At 38.9% G+C, this 12241-nt stretch overlaps 1 protein-coding gene across 2 annotated transcripts in view; it reads right to left on the reverse strand.

The window, feature by feature from the left end:
• Nucleotides 1-12241, reverse strand: part of spata20 (spermatogenesis associated 20) — a 135172-nt gene that overhangs the window by 116290 nt on the left and 6641 nt on the right. For both annotated transcript variants that reach the window (XM_088599338.1, XM_088599339.1), the window contains exons 7-11: nt 11926-12056; nt 10981-11085; nt 5243-5317; nt 1836-2048; nt 313-505 (exon numbers count right to left, since the gene is read on the reverse strand). In XM_088599338.1, the coding sequence (XP_088455464.1) occupies nt 313-505; nt 1836-2048; nt 5243-5317; nt 10981-11085; nt 11926-12056 (717 nt within the window). The remainder of the gene's footprint in view (nt 1-312; nt 506-1835; nt 2049-5242; nt 5318-10980; nt 11086-11925; nt 12057-12241) is intronic.

A 12241-nucleotide genomic window follows, 5' to 3' on the forward strand; every position in this document is an offset into this window, starting at 1 on the left:
CACACATATCTTTTCTCTCTGTCACTCTGCTGGTTGTCTTCCAAGAAAGACAGGCCTCTGTTTCACTAGGATTATATAACAGCTGAGTATAATTATCCCTGCCTCCAGCTGCTCAGTTATGGTGACTGCCTACAGAAGCCACCCAGGACACCTCAGGTGCACAGTCCACTCAGAAATGCATACTCCCTCACACCTTGTTTAAACTCTGGTGACTTTAACTTGTCTGGGGCTGCAAGGACATCATAGCTCACTATGAAGGCTAATAATAATCTAAGCCACAGTTTGTGATGGTCGACCATTACCAGGTCTTACCATTCCAGGAAGACAGCATTTTGCTATCAAGATGGGGCCGAGGCCGCTGCTGTCGGACCTTAGCAAGCCTCTCTCTGCCCAGTTTCAGAATCTCCTTCACCCTCTCCACACTCAGGCCAAATCTGGCAGCTGTCAGCTCCAGTGAACACCGAACAATCAGAACGTTCTGGCCTTTCAGCTCTCCATGGGGGTCCTGCAATAACAAATAGAGGTCAGCGATACATGACTGATTTTCTCAGTGGGTATCAGCTCAACATCTAGGTCTCTAATTTGCAGTCAGTTATCGCCAAACACCAATCACTCAAGATGATGACTTTTAATGCAAGCCACCTCCTCTGAGCTCTTAAATGATTCTGAATTGTCTCTTCAATCACAAAGTATACGAAATAATGGCAGTAGAATTATTGCAATGCAATTTATTACTTGTGAACACCATTCTCTCTTTACCATGACCACCTGTACTCATTCTGTATCTTCAAGCTTTTACTTTAGAAAGTGGGGAGCAGGGGTGCTCTGGAGAAGTGGGCTCTGATGATTACTGATAATCACATAAGATGACAGTTTGAAAAAGAAATGAACATTTGTTTCTTTACACATCAAACAGCAATTTACATAGGACATTTAAGAAATTAGGAAACATTAGGAAATTACCAGGCACTTGCAGGTTTGCAGCACTTTCGATAAGAGACACGTCTCTCATCTTGCAACCCCGCTGCAATGTCTCGAACAATGTAACTCTTGTATCTCCTGTAACACTATTGTACTGTATTCTTTGGTGGTGATATTTGTTTTTTGTTGTATTGATGTGTTGGACACTGGTGTACTGTATAACAAATTTCCCTCAGGGGAAAATAAAGCTTGAATTGAATTGAACAGAATAGAATTGGAATTGAAGTGAAGTGAACTGAATTATCTGTGACATGCTAGAAAATGACTAGCTCAAATGAGGGTGGTTCACAGGAGTCTACCTACAGTACATTTCCTCATTCACCAGTGTGTGACTGCAGAGTTCATAGCCCACAAGGCAAGGCATGAAAAACACACAATAGGTGATTCAAAATCAGGCGAGTAATTGGCGATTCTAAATTATAAAATCACACCCAACCTGCTGAATTAAAAGGAGTACCTATGATCAACCTTAATTTCTCTTAATATACTCAGAGTTTTTAATCTCACAGGTCTGGACAGTGTGAATACACAGCTGAAATACCTAATGAACAAGGAGGTTAAAATTTGTTGACAATTTATCTCTCCTCCCCAAGTCAGAAGGGAAAGAGGTCAGGTGCAGAAGATTCAAGACCTACATTTTGTACTTTATAAAAGTTTTAAGAAAAATCAAGTGTTCTTTTTTCACATAACTTAACTGGGAAATAAGACAAAACAGAAATTTCAAACAACTGAATTACATAAGAGATGTACAAAAAAGATTCTTACAAGGCATGACAGCAACTGTTTTTGTTTGGAGAATCAACCCATTTGTCTAGAGAGGCCCTTTGATTTTCTTAACCTGTGAAAGTACACACCTGCTCTGGGGCCACATTGCCCTCCTCCTTCACCCCATAGTGATTGATGAAAACATCTCCTATGGTGGTTGCTTCTGGTGCCTCTGACAATGGCTCTGTGAGGAGCCTCTTGATTTCTTTTTGGGTCCACACACAGAAGGCTCCCTCTTTCTTCTCTGTGGAGTCCACTGTGGGATATGAGTCTGCATCCTCTGCACTGTAGAAACCCCCAGACTGCAAAAAGCCAGAGAGCAGACAAGGCTGCACTGGGTACCTTCAGTAAATATTTTTATTCTTCTGCTTTAACATAGGTGACAATGTACTGTAAAACATCTGTGTGGTGGAGTCAAAGTCAAAATGTAAAATTTAAGAGTGGAAGATAATGTAAATTAAAATGAAAGGTGTTGAAACACCATACTGTATATACAGAATGCCAAAATAGTAAAAAAAAAACGGACCATAGAGGATGGTTTTACAGTTGTTTAATATCACTATGACTTAATTGTTTGTTCACTCTCTGAGCCAACAGGAAAGCCTGTGAAGTCTGGGGCATTATTGTGACTTTCTCCTGGTGCCCCCCACTGAATGAATTCACTTAGGAAAATAAAAAGAGAAGGAAAAAACATCCTTACAGAAGGAATTTCAGTTGTCAGACTTCATGTCATAAAAATCATACTTTCAAAAATAGCTTTGTGATAAGACTGATAATATTGGACATTAGGAATTGCCAACCAGCACTGCAAAACTGTCTGAATACCACCAGCATCACATGTCTCAGAGACAGAATGCACTCTGTTTGCTGTACTACAGCAACCCCTGTAGAACCTGCTGGACACATGCAAGCCTGTCTAGCAGGAGGATGAGATATAAAAAGAAAAATACATAATGAATAAATTCAAAAACATATAATATACTTCCAGACTCTTTGATACCCCATCTTGTCCTGCCTTCAAACACAGTTTTAAGTGTTAACTTATTACCTTTAGGAGAACATACTCCCGCTACTCTCTTCCAGTGAAATACGAGCAGAGCCCCGCATACCCATTTTAGAGCCCCAGCACTTTTCCAACATATAGTGCCTCTAAAAGCAGTTGGAAAGCAGAGTAAAAATTGTATATTTGTAATCACAAAACTGAAATGAATGATAAATAGAATAAGTAGAAGGTATTCTGATTTTTGCACAAAAAGAAAATTACCATTACCTCTGTCTCAATTTCTGGTTTGTCATTATAATCTATTGTAAAAATGTGCTTTGTGATTCAAGCTGTCTCCTTTGTTGTGCATGACCAAATATACAGTATAGGAGAACAAAAGCTGGGAGAGAGGAGGGGCGGGAGGCGGGAGCAGGGGACAGACAGAGTCTGGAGACTGCTTCAGAGAACATGTTAAGGCTGTGAAGATTAAAGATTTCTCCAAGCCTATTGTTTCTCATTTCTCCTCTGACGGCCATGATCACACTAATCTCTCCGTCTGTGTTTTCAAAGATGGTTTTCCTAACTCCCAGATCAGTAAGACTACTGAAACTAAAATTATCCTGCAGCTAGGATCTGACCCTTCCCCTTCTCTCATCGACAGACTCATTTTCTTCTAAATTCTCTCTATTCATTGTGGGTTTCATTTGACACCCCTCTTCACCTATCCTGACTTCACACTTCCTGATTGGCCACTCTTTCTGACCCCTGCTCCCGCCTCTGGCCCCTCCTCTCTCCCAGCTTTTGTTTTACCTTTGATTACTGCCCTGTCTTTCTCACACCTGAAGAAGGCTCCATGGCCAAAATGTTGTGTTCTTTCTTCTCTTTTCAGCATGAAATAAACCTATGACTTGTTCCTTTGCCGTCTACACATGTTGACGCAGCTACCCACCTGAACTTATTAATATAAATATATTTATATAGGTGGTAGTGGTATCTAGTGGAAAATTAAAACAAAACAGCATTCTACATTTTCTGAATCAAGTTCTTTAGCTGGGTCACTTGCTGTGGATATTTTGGGAAAGTTTTGACATTCATTTTAACTAGATTTCCCATGAACACTTGTTGTTCTTATTTTTGTTTGCAACATTTCCCATGAACAGTTGTGAGGTTCAAATTAAAAACTATAAACAACATACAGTATACTAGAAGTTGAAAAAGCTTAAAAAAGAGTTAAAAAATGTATTTTGATGGAAACGATTATGGAAATGATTGATGGTTTTAATTGTCTGTTGTTTAATCGATATTCTGATTTTTTAGGAAGAATTGATGCTGTGGATTGATATTCTGTTTAAAAAATCAGTGTTGTTTGGACTTGTGGGGACTTTAATACAGATGTCTGTTCAGTCCAAAGCACCTATTACATAAGGGAATGCAGCGAGAAATGTTTAGATCACAGTGCATATAGCCAGCAGCCATATCACCCTGCAACTCACAACTGGCAACCCACTGAAGCTAAGCAGGTGTGAGCCTGGTCAGTACCTGGATGGGAGACCTCCTGGGGAAAACTAAGGTTGCTGCTGGAAGAGGTGTTTGTGGGGCCAGCAGGGGGCGCTCACCCTGTGGTCCATGTGGGTCCTAATGCCCCAGTATAGTGACGGGGACACTATAGTGTAAACAGGCGCCGTCCTTCGGATGAGACGTAAAACCGAGGTCCTGACTCTCTGTGGTCATTAAAAATCCCAGTGCATCTCTCGAGAAGAGTAGGGGTGTAACCCCGGCATCCTGGCCAAATTTCCCATTGGCCCTTACCAATCATGGCCTCCTAATAATTGGCCTCTATGAATTGGCTACATTACTCTGCTCTCCTCTCCACTGATAGCTGATGTATGGTGAGCGTTCTGGCGCACTATGGCTGCCGTCACATCATCCAGGTGGGGTTGCACACTGGTGGTGGTGGAGGGGAGTCCCCATTACCTGTAAAGCGCTTTGAGTGGAGTGTCCAGAAAAGCGCTATATAAGTGTAAGCAATTATAATAATTATATCTACAGGGAACAGAAGATTCATTTACAGTGGATAAAATTACATAAGAGAATAGTACCAGGTATTTAATGAAACCCATGTTTGATGGTATTCATTAATGTACAGTATGGCCAGGGAATGCTATGAATACATGCAAAAACCACTTTTCTCAATGAACATCAAACACCTTATGGATTCTAGATGACTGCATCAGTTAATCAGTCATTAAAAAGCTAATTTAATTTTGGGTGGGGATTAAGGACCCTTTTATCTTAATTTACCAGTGTCTAATACTTCAACATGATAAGAACCTAAAACATTGTCTTTTAGCAATTCACTGGTCTGACCACTTCATCCATTCAGAAACTGCTTCACTCTAATACTTTATCTGGTTCCTGGTCCACTGGAATCCAATTTCAAAGAGCTCCAACCAGTTGATTTCTGAAGCAGTATGTGAATAGACACACGTGGTAATGAGGGCGAAGACAGGTTACCTTGTCACTCAGATCCCGAGAGACATAGCACAAAATGTTCCTGGCAACATCTGCAAAGAACTCATCCCCAGATATCTGTTGGGGAAAAACAAATGCATCACAGACTCCAGCTGCTAAAATGTGCTGATGCAGGAACAGCAGAGTTATTAATAAACATTCCTGGTAAAAAATGAATAGATTATCTTCATTCATACTGAACTTTCAGACAGTAGGTTCTACCTCAACAAAGAAACAACAGATGAGCAAAACTCAATTTTATATTTTAGTTCAGAATTGTATGCATGTAGAAAACTAAATTCATTACATTACACTACATTTCCACATGCAGATCTATTGCCACATGAGGCTTATAAAGACATAATCTATGACTAAGCATTCCTGAATACATCTGAAGAAATGGAGTGACAGATAGGTAGGTTCACAAAAAGACAGATGGACACAGTGCCAGGCAGGATCTACAAGGATCTACATACTTATCTACTAGGATAAGTTTGTAACTGGGCAATTTATTTCATGACTACAGACACTCTCTGGCGGAGCAGTGGCTCTCTGGCTAAGGATCTGCATCTGTGGCTCAAAGGTTGCAGGTTCAAATCATGCAGCTGGCAGAGGAATCCTACTCTGTTTGGGCTCCTGACAAGGCCCCTAACCCCAGCTGTTCCTGGGGTGCTGTACAATGACCCTACTCTGACCACAAGCTTCTCTCTCCCTGTCTGTGTGCCTGTTGGTCTCATGGAGAGCAAGTTGGGGTATGTGAAAAGACGAATTCCTAAGGAGGAAAGTAAGGGAACTAGGTCAGTGAAAGAGAATAGCAACTCGCTACTAAGGAAGAATAAATTTATAACATATAAAATAATATATAAAAAAGGGGGAAATTTTTCAAAATATTATGAAGAAGAAATTAAACATTACAGCTAGTCCCTGCAGTTTTTATTGACCTTAAGACCTTAGGTCTCCTAACCTGCAGTTTGAACTTTATCCTCGAAGAGTTCTTGTGGGAAACCTAATCCCAGTAATAATTAGGTAATAAGCTTATGAAGTAAGAATAATTATACATTTCGAAACTAAATAAGATGGGTTTATTGGTGCAAATCAAGAATGTGATGCAAAGAAAAATTTAAAAGACATACAAATTACATTAAGTGCACCTGTTGTACTTTACAGCTGCAGAAGCAACTTATTTTTCTACACCTGCAATTTACCATTGAACCAAGGACAACAACAAAAAAAGATCACAGAGACACACAAAACAAAAGGCTGAGACTGAGAGGTAGAGGGGGGGTTCTCTGTAAAAGGGAGAGAAAAAGTCTCGAGACTCCAGCTGGCTGTAATATACAGTATAATGTTACATATATTATGACATATAATACCTCCATTAAACTATTAATAGCGTGTTGCAACCCTTTTTCTATGTGAAAAAAAAGTTTTAAAACATTGTCCAAGAAGAAAAAATTAAAATAGCATTAGAGAGCTTCATTCAACCAGCTTACAAATTTCGTAGGCAGTCAGGACATTTGACCCAAAACAAGTGCAGTCTGGATTTGGATACACTCCTATTAGTGGGATCCCATTCAAGGCTTTCATGATGAATGCAAATTTGAAGTGGATACATACACTACAAGCACTATGCAAAATAAAATGACGGCCAAATGTGTTTGAAAGAATTTTGGGGGGAAAAAAAACTTTCACACAGCCATATTAATCCATAACAGAAGAACAGGTAAATAAACTGACAAGTACTATTTAAAAAAAATAACTTTCTTTTCTAATTTTTCTTATTATTACATAGGTTATAAATCCCACATCTTTCAATGTTTATAAGTGACTTTAGAAAAGTCTATATTGACCTTTTGGTGTCGGAGGATTTAAACCTCTTCAGTCTTCAACAGAGATTTCAAGGAGTTGTAACAGAAGTTTTCAAACTTTAAAATAAAAACATAAAATTGTGAAAGGTATTAAAAATACGGAAAGGACTCAAAAGTGGAGTAGGGATCCTGGGCACAAACAGAGATGAGGAGGTGATATCTTTGGGACCAAGAATACTAAGTATATCTTTACACAAAGTGTGGTAAGTGTTTAGGACAAGCTGCAAAGCCATGTTATTGAAGCTGATTCCCTTGTCAACTTCAGTAATTGGCCGAATAAGATACTGTAAAGCCACCCTAGGCATGGTATGGCGAGGGGCGGAGCTCCTCATTGAGAAATTGCAACTTTAAGGGCCTATAACTGATTTGAGAATCAGTGATTTCACAAGGGACAGTTGCGAGTGGCTCTATAGCAGCATTACTTATAGGAATTACCTGTTTGCCTCTATAGAGAAAGACAGAGACCAAGGAGAGCTGGTGAGAAAGAGAAAGGAAGTAGGAGAGTGTTTTCCTGTAGCAGTATGCTGCGAGGCTTGATTGTTGCTGTAATCACCGTTAACCAGCAGATTTGGTATTCAGTAAGGCTGACTGTTAAATGTTAAAGCAGCTGGTTATTCAGTAAGACTGACAATGCATGTGCAAAAAAGTAGCCAGGAATTCAGTAAGAAAATACACAGGTAAAAAGACCACTTAGCCAGGTGCTCTGAGTAAATGCACCAATAGTGTTTAGTGAGTGTTTGCAGGCAGCAGTAACTAACTTAACTAATGTATAAGCTAGCGAATAGTATCTAAGCAAACAAATAGAGCTAAAGGTTCCTTTCATTTAAAACCTTTCTTATGATCTTACTTACAAAAACTAAGCTGAACAACTGCACCTTCTACAGCTCTTCACTGACATCATGCCCTGATAAAGGCGTCAGCAACCTACGGCATGTGCAATGAAAAGGGCACATGCCATTAAAGTCTAATAAGCCATGAAGAAATTAAGTTAGGAAACGATAAAAACTGCTGACTGTTCGGTAATTTTGTCCAACAAGCTAGCCAATGAAAGCTCTTTGTCGTCGGAAAAAAAATTATTCACTTTGGCTTATTTACTCACCACTTTATTTTTAGAGGGACTAGCCTATTGTTTTCACAGGAGAGCTCTGCAATCCGTGACACTGATAACATTTTTCACACTTAAGTGTAAGTCAAACACTGTAAAGCAATGGGAAGGTTTTGGCAGTTTGTGAGCTGTCTTGACACAATCAAGATATCTTTTTGTCAGAAAAAGGTCAAAACTACCCTGAGCTGCACAATGAAAAATGAGTCACAAAATTACTGTTTCTAGCCCACATCACCACGCATATGAATGAATTCAACCTCCGTCTGCAAGGTGCAGGTCAAACTGTTACGGGTCTTTTAGAAATGTTGAAGGCATTTCTTGTAAACTTGCCATTTTTTCTCAGGACATCGACACCTCAACCTCTTGGTATTTCCAACATCTTAAAGAACTTTGAAAACATTGCACAATCTGTGTTGCTGAGTTTGGAGAACTGCCATCAGAATTTTCTTTCAGATTTTGGCATTTCCAGCATTCTGGCCCAAAGTTTTATTTTCTAATTAAACCATTACATTTTTCAGTATTTCAGTGGATGGATGTTGAGGATTTTGAAATGCACCATAGTAAAATTAGCTCAACGTTCAATAATTACTCTATTTTCAATTTTTGGAACTTAACTAGAACCTTAATGAAACCAGCAAAAGTTGTCAAATGTCTTGCATTTTGTTGAGGGTGATTTGTGAATTTTTTCACAACTTTCAGTTTATCATTTAAATATCTATTTTTTTTTATACACAATGAGAAAAATACTCAGGGTTTTCAAACAACTGATGTTTAAAAGAACAATTTGGACTATTATTTCAGCATTTGGATCAACACACCTCTGTGAACAGGTACAGTATTTTCACACATGAAGTCAGTTCTATAGCCAATTAACAACTGAACACTCAGAAGGGTAAAAAGCAAAGGAAAGGATCACAAAGTATAAGATGTGAATATTAATTTATTATCATATTTTAATATTTTTAAAATAAAAATGGAAGCAAGACTATTATGGACACTAAAAAGTATCATTGGAATGCAACTCCCATAAAAACAAGTGCATGAGCTAACTCATGGCACATCCCTGTGGGAAGGCTGCTGACCCAGGACTAGGCTTTGATTAAAAAAAGGTTCTAGCCAATCAACAAGGAGTACTATTTAAGAAGGAATTAAATGTACTGTGATTCTATTTTTGTGAAGAAAATCAGTAAAGAAACACCAATAGTCTTCTGCTTCACCATTCTGGATATGAATGCACCTGTCACATGACATAGAGTACGTATACTGTATACTGGACACAATACAAATTCTACAAAGACTGTACAAGACAGACTGTACAAAAAAAAACTTTAAAACTCCCCAAATCCCCTTTTCTTTAACCTGAAGTTACATTTTGTAGAATTTATAGATGTTACAGAATCCAGACTTTCTTAAAAGCGACAGCACTGCGAAGCTTACACTTATAAATAAAAAATCCACTGATCACATTCATACACCAGATCAGAGCTTGGCTTATTAGAAGGGTAATCACTCATTGGAAAAAAATCTAATCATTCATTTTGCATTCATCACCAGAGCAATCATTTGTGCCAGTCAGGCCATAATGGGGATGAGGTCAAGGTCACTTTGCAGATTCTGTCTCATTTAATTTCCATTCCCATCCCAGAAGGAGCAAAAAATAATACATTTCTAATAGCCTTAAACAGCAGAAATAGGATTCAGAGTTACAGAAGATAATTACATGAGACATTACATTTAAGCCAACTTATTTTAACAGAATAAATTTAGGAAATTTCAGTATTTTAAAAGACTACAATGATGATGTTTTAGGTTTTGAATGTCTTGTTTTTATCTTGCTTTTACAATCTATTTAGTAAGCCATACATTTTCATTCTTGGTATCTTGTTTTGCTTATAGAAAGCAATAAAGTTGTTAATTCTTTAACAATTGGTCATCAGGGACTGGGATGGTAACACAAATTCCTTTTTCTTCTAAATCAATTTACACACTCAGTTACAAAGAGTACAGCATAAATTTAGTACATCAATACTTTTTCATCTCCTTTGTGTAGTAAAAATACATTTATTTGAAATCTCAGACAAATTACGCATTCTAAGTTGTAAAAACAACCACTTCATTTCCTACATTGCTTCAAAGTGCTGGTATCATGCATTTCCCTATTATAAGCTTCTTATGTTAAAGTCACAGAGATATTGAGCTTTGGATTTAAAACTAGAACTAGTCATCTGAGATTCTCTAGCGCTCTGTGCTTCTTATGAAGATCCATATGAAACTGCAAGAAGTCTTATTTCTGTGAACACTGAGCGCCCTCTTGTGGCACTGAAGGCACACTGCCATGGCTTTGAGCTACCAGCCATTCTCTACACAGCTAGCAAGATGAGTGCACAGGAAACACAACGCAAGTTGTGTCCACAACACTTTATCATGATTCAGCTGACACCACAGGACTAAGGTTATTTGTGGAAAATCCCCACTTGTAATAGCATGCCAGCAGGAATACTTGCACATAAACCACACCACACTCCAAAAGAACATACAATCCAGGCTCTCTCTCTCCACCTCTGGGAACAAACCAACACCCTTATATACAGACAGAACCCAGTAATTAAGCCAGTGTGGGAATTCCAATATTCCATACAATTAATGTTCACAGATGCAACTGTTTACAAATGGTGAACACCATTTAGAAGTGAATTGCAAGTTTTAGCATCCTCTAGTGGCGAGCCCATGGTCATTACATGCCTCCGACTGGCATTCTACAAACATACCTGGAAAGCTGTAACATAAGCCACTGCCAGCTGGGCTTGGTCATATAGCATCTTCTCAAAGTGAGGAACATGCCAAGTGGAGTCTGTGGAGTAGCGATGGAAGCCCTGTGACATTAACAAACTCATGGTTATGACAGGGGAACACATCAACCTTTACCGATTCAACACAAATGAATGAAAGGTGGCAGTTCTTAAATTGCGCTTATTCAATGGCTTATGGTAATTGTAAATTTTTGAATGTATCAGTTAAAAAAAGATAATTGCAGTCAGGTATATGCTGTATAGGACATCTGTGTGGGCCGACAGCCAGTGGACAAATGATAGAGAATGCTGCTATTATGAGATGACCCGAGGTGCGCTTCAGGCCATTCTGACTATGGCTAGAATGGACAGCACAATGCCAAATATCTTGGCATATCTGGGGCAATCATTATGAGAAAAGCCAATTGAGAAGAAAATGTCACAGCTGTGGTAAACTTAAGTGGAAATCCTTCTATATTGAAGCCATGACACAAACAACCCATCAGTCTCCACAATGAACATTCTTTCACTGACAGTGCACAGGCAATAGAGGTTAGACATATAACTATCCAATGTCCTCTCAACCTGCTTGACTACAGATGATGTAGGATACAGACATACTGTACCTCCATAAGCTTATTTGAGAATGGTGTAGGCTAAAAGTTTGCATTTAACCTATCTAGCTAATTTAGGTCCTTGTTGCTGATTGATCCAAGGATTTCACCCAGCTGTCTCTTGAAAGATCCTTCGACAATGACTGAGTAGATTTTTCAACACAAAATCTTTTGCCCTAAGACGTGCCTTCTTTTCTCAAATTTAAATGCACTTCCATGTAGATTCCACTCATCAAAACCTCACCTTTGTTAAATAAACACCCGATTTCCCAGGGAATGATGCAGCAACAGAAGGAGATGGAGATGTTACCTGTGCCACATGATCATGGATCCCACCCAGTGCCATCATCTTGAGTGTGTGCAGTGCCATCTGCAGGGCCAAGGCACCCTGTGGGGAGGTCTTGTGATGCGCCCAGTATGAGAAGAAAAAATTCAGGTTCACTGGAAAGGCACAGAGAAAATAAAGTCTGAGCTCTGTGGAATCGGATTAATTCCTTCTGCCTTCACCTTTATTGGCTGACCAAAGATCCTGATCTTCCTGAATACCTTCCCAGTGTTTCTTTTTGCTGTGAAGGTGGAGTTTCTGTTGTATCACCAAAGAAAATGCAAAAGAATATATTAGATTA

Source organism: Lepisosteus platostomus, chromosome 11 (assembly GCF_059453375.1).
Source record: "Lepisosteus platostomus isolate fLepPlt1 chromosome 11, fLepPlt1.hap1, whole genome shotgun sequence".
Classification (NCBI taxonomy): domain Eukaryota; kingdom Metazoa; phylum Chordata; class Actinopteri; order Semionotiformes; family Lepisosteidae; genus Lepisosteus; species Lepisosteus platostomus.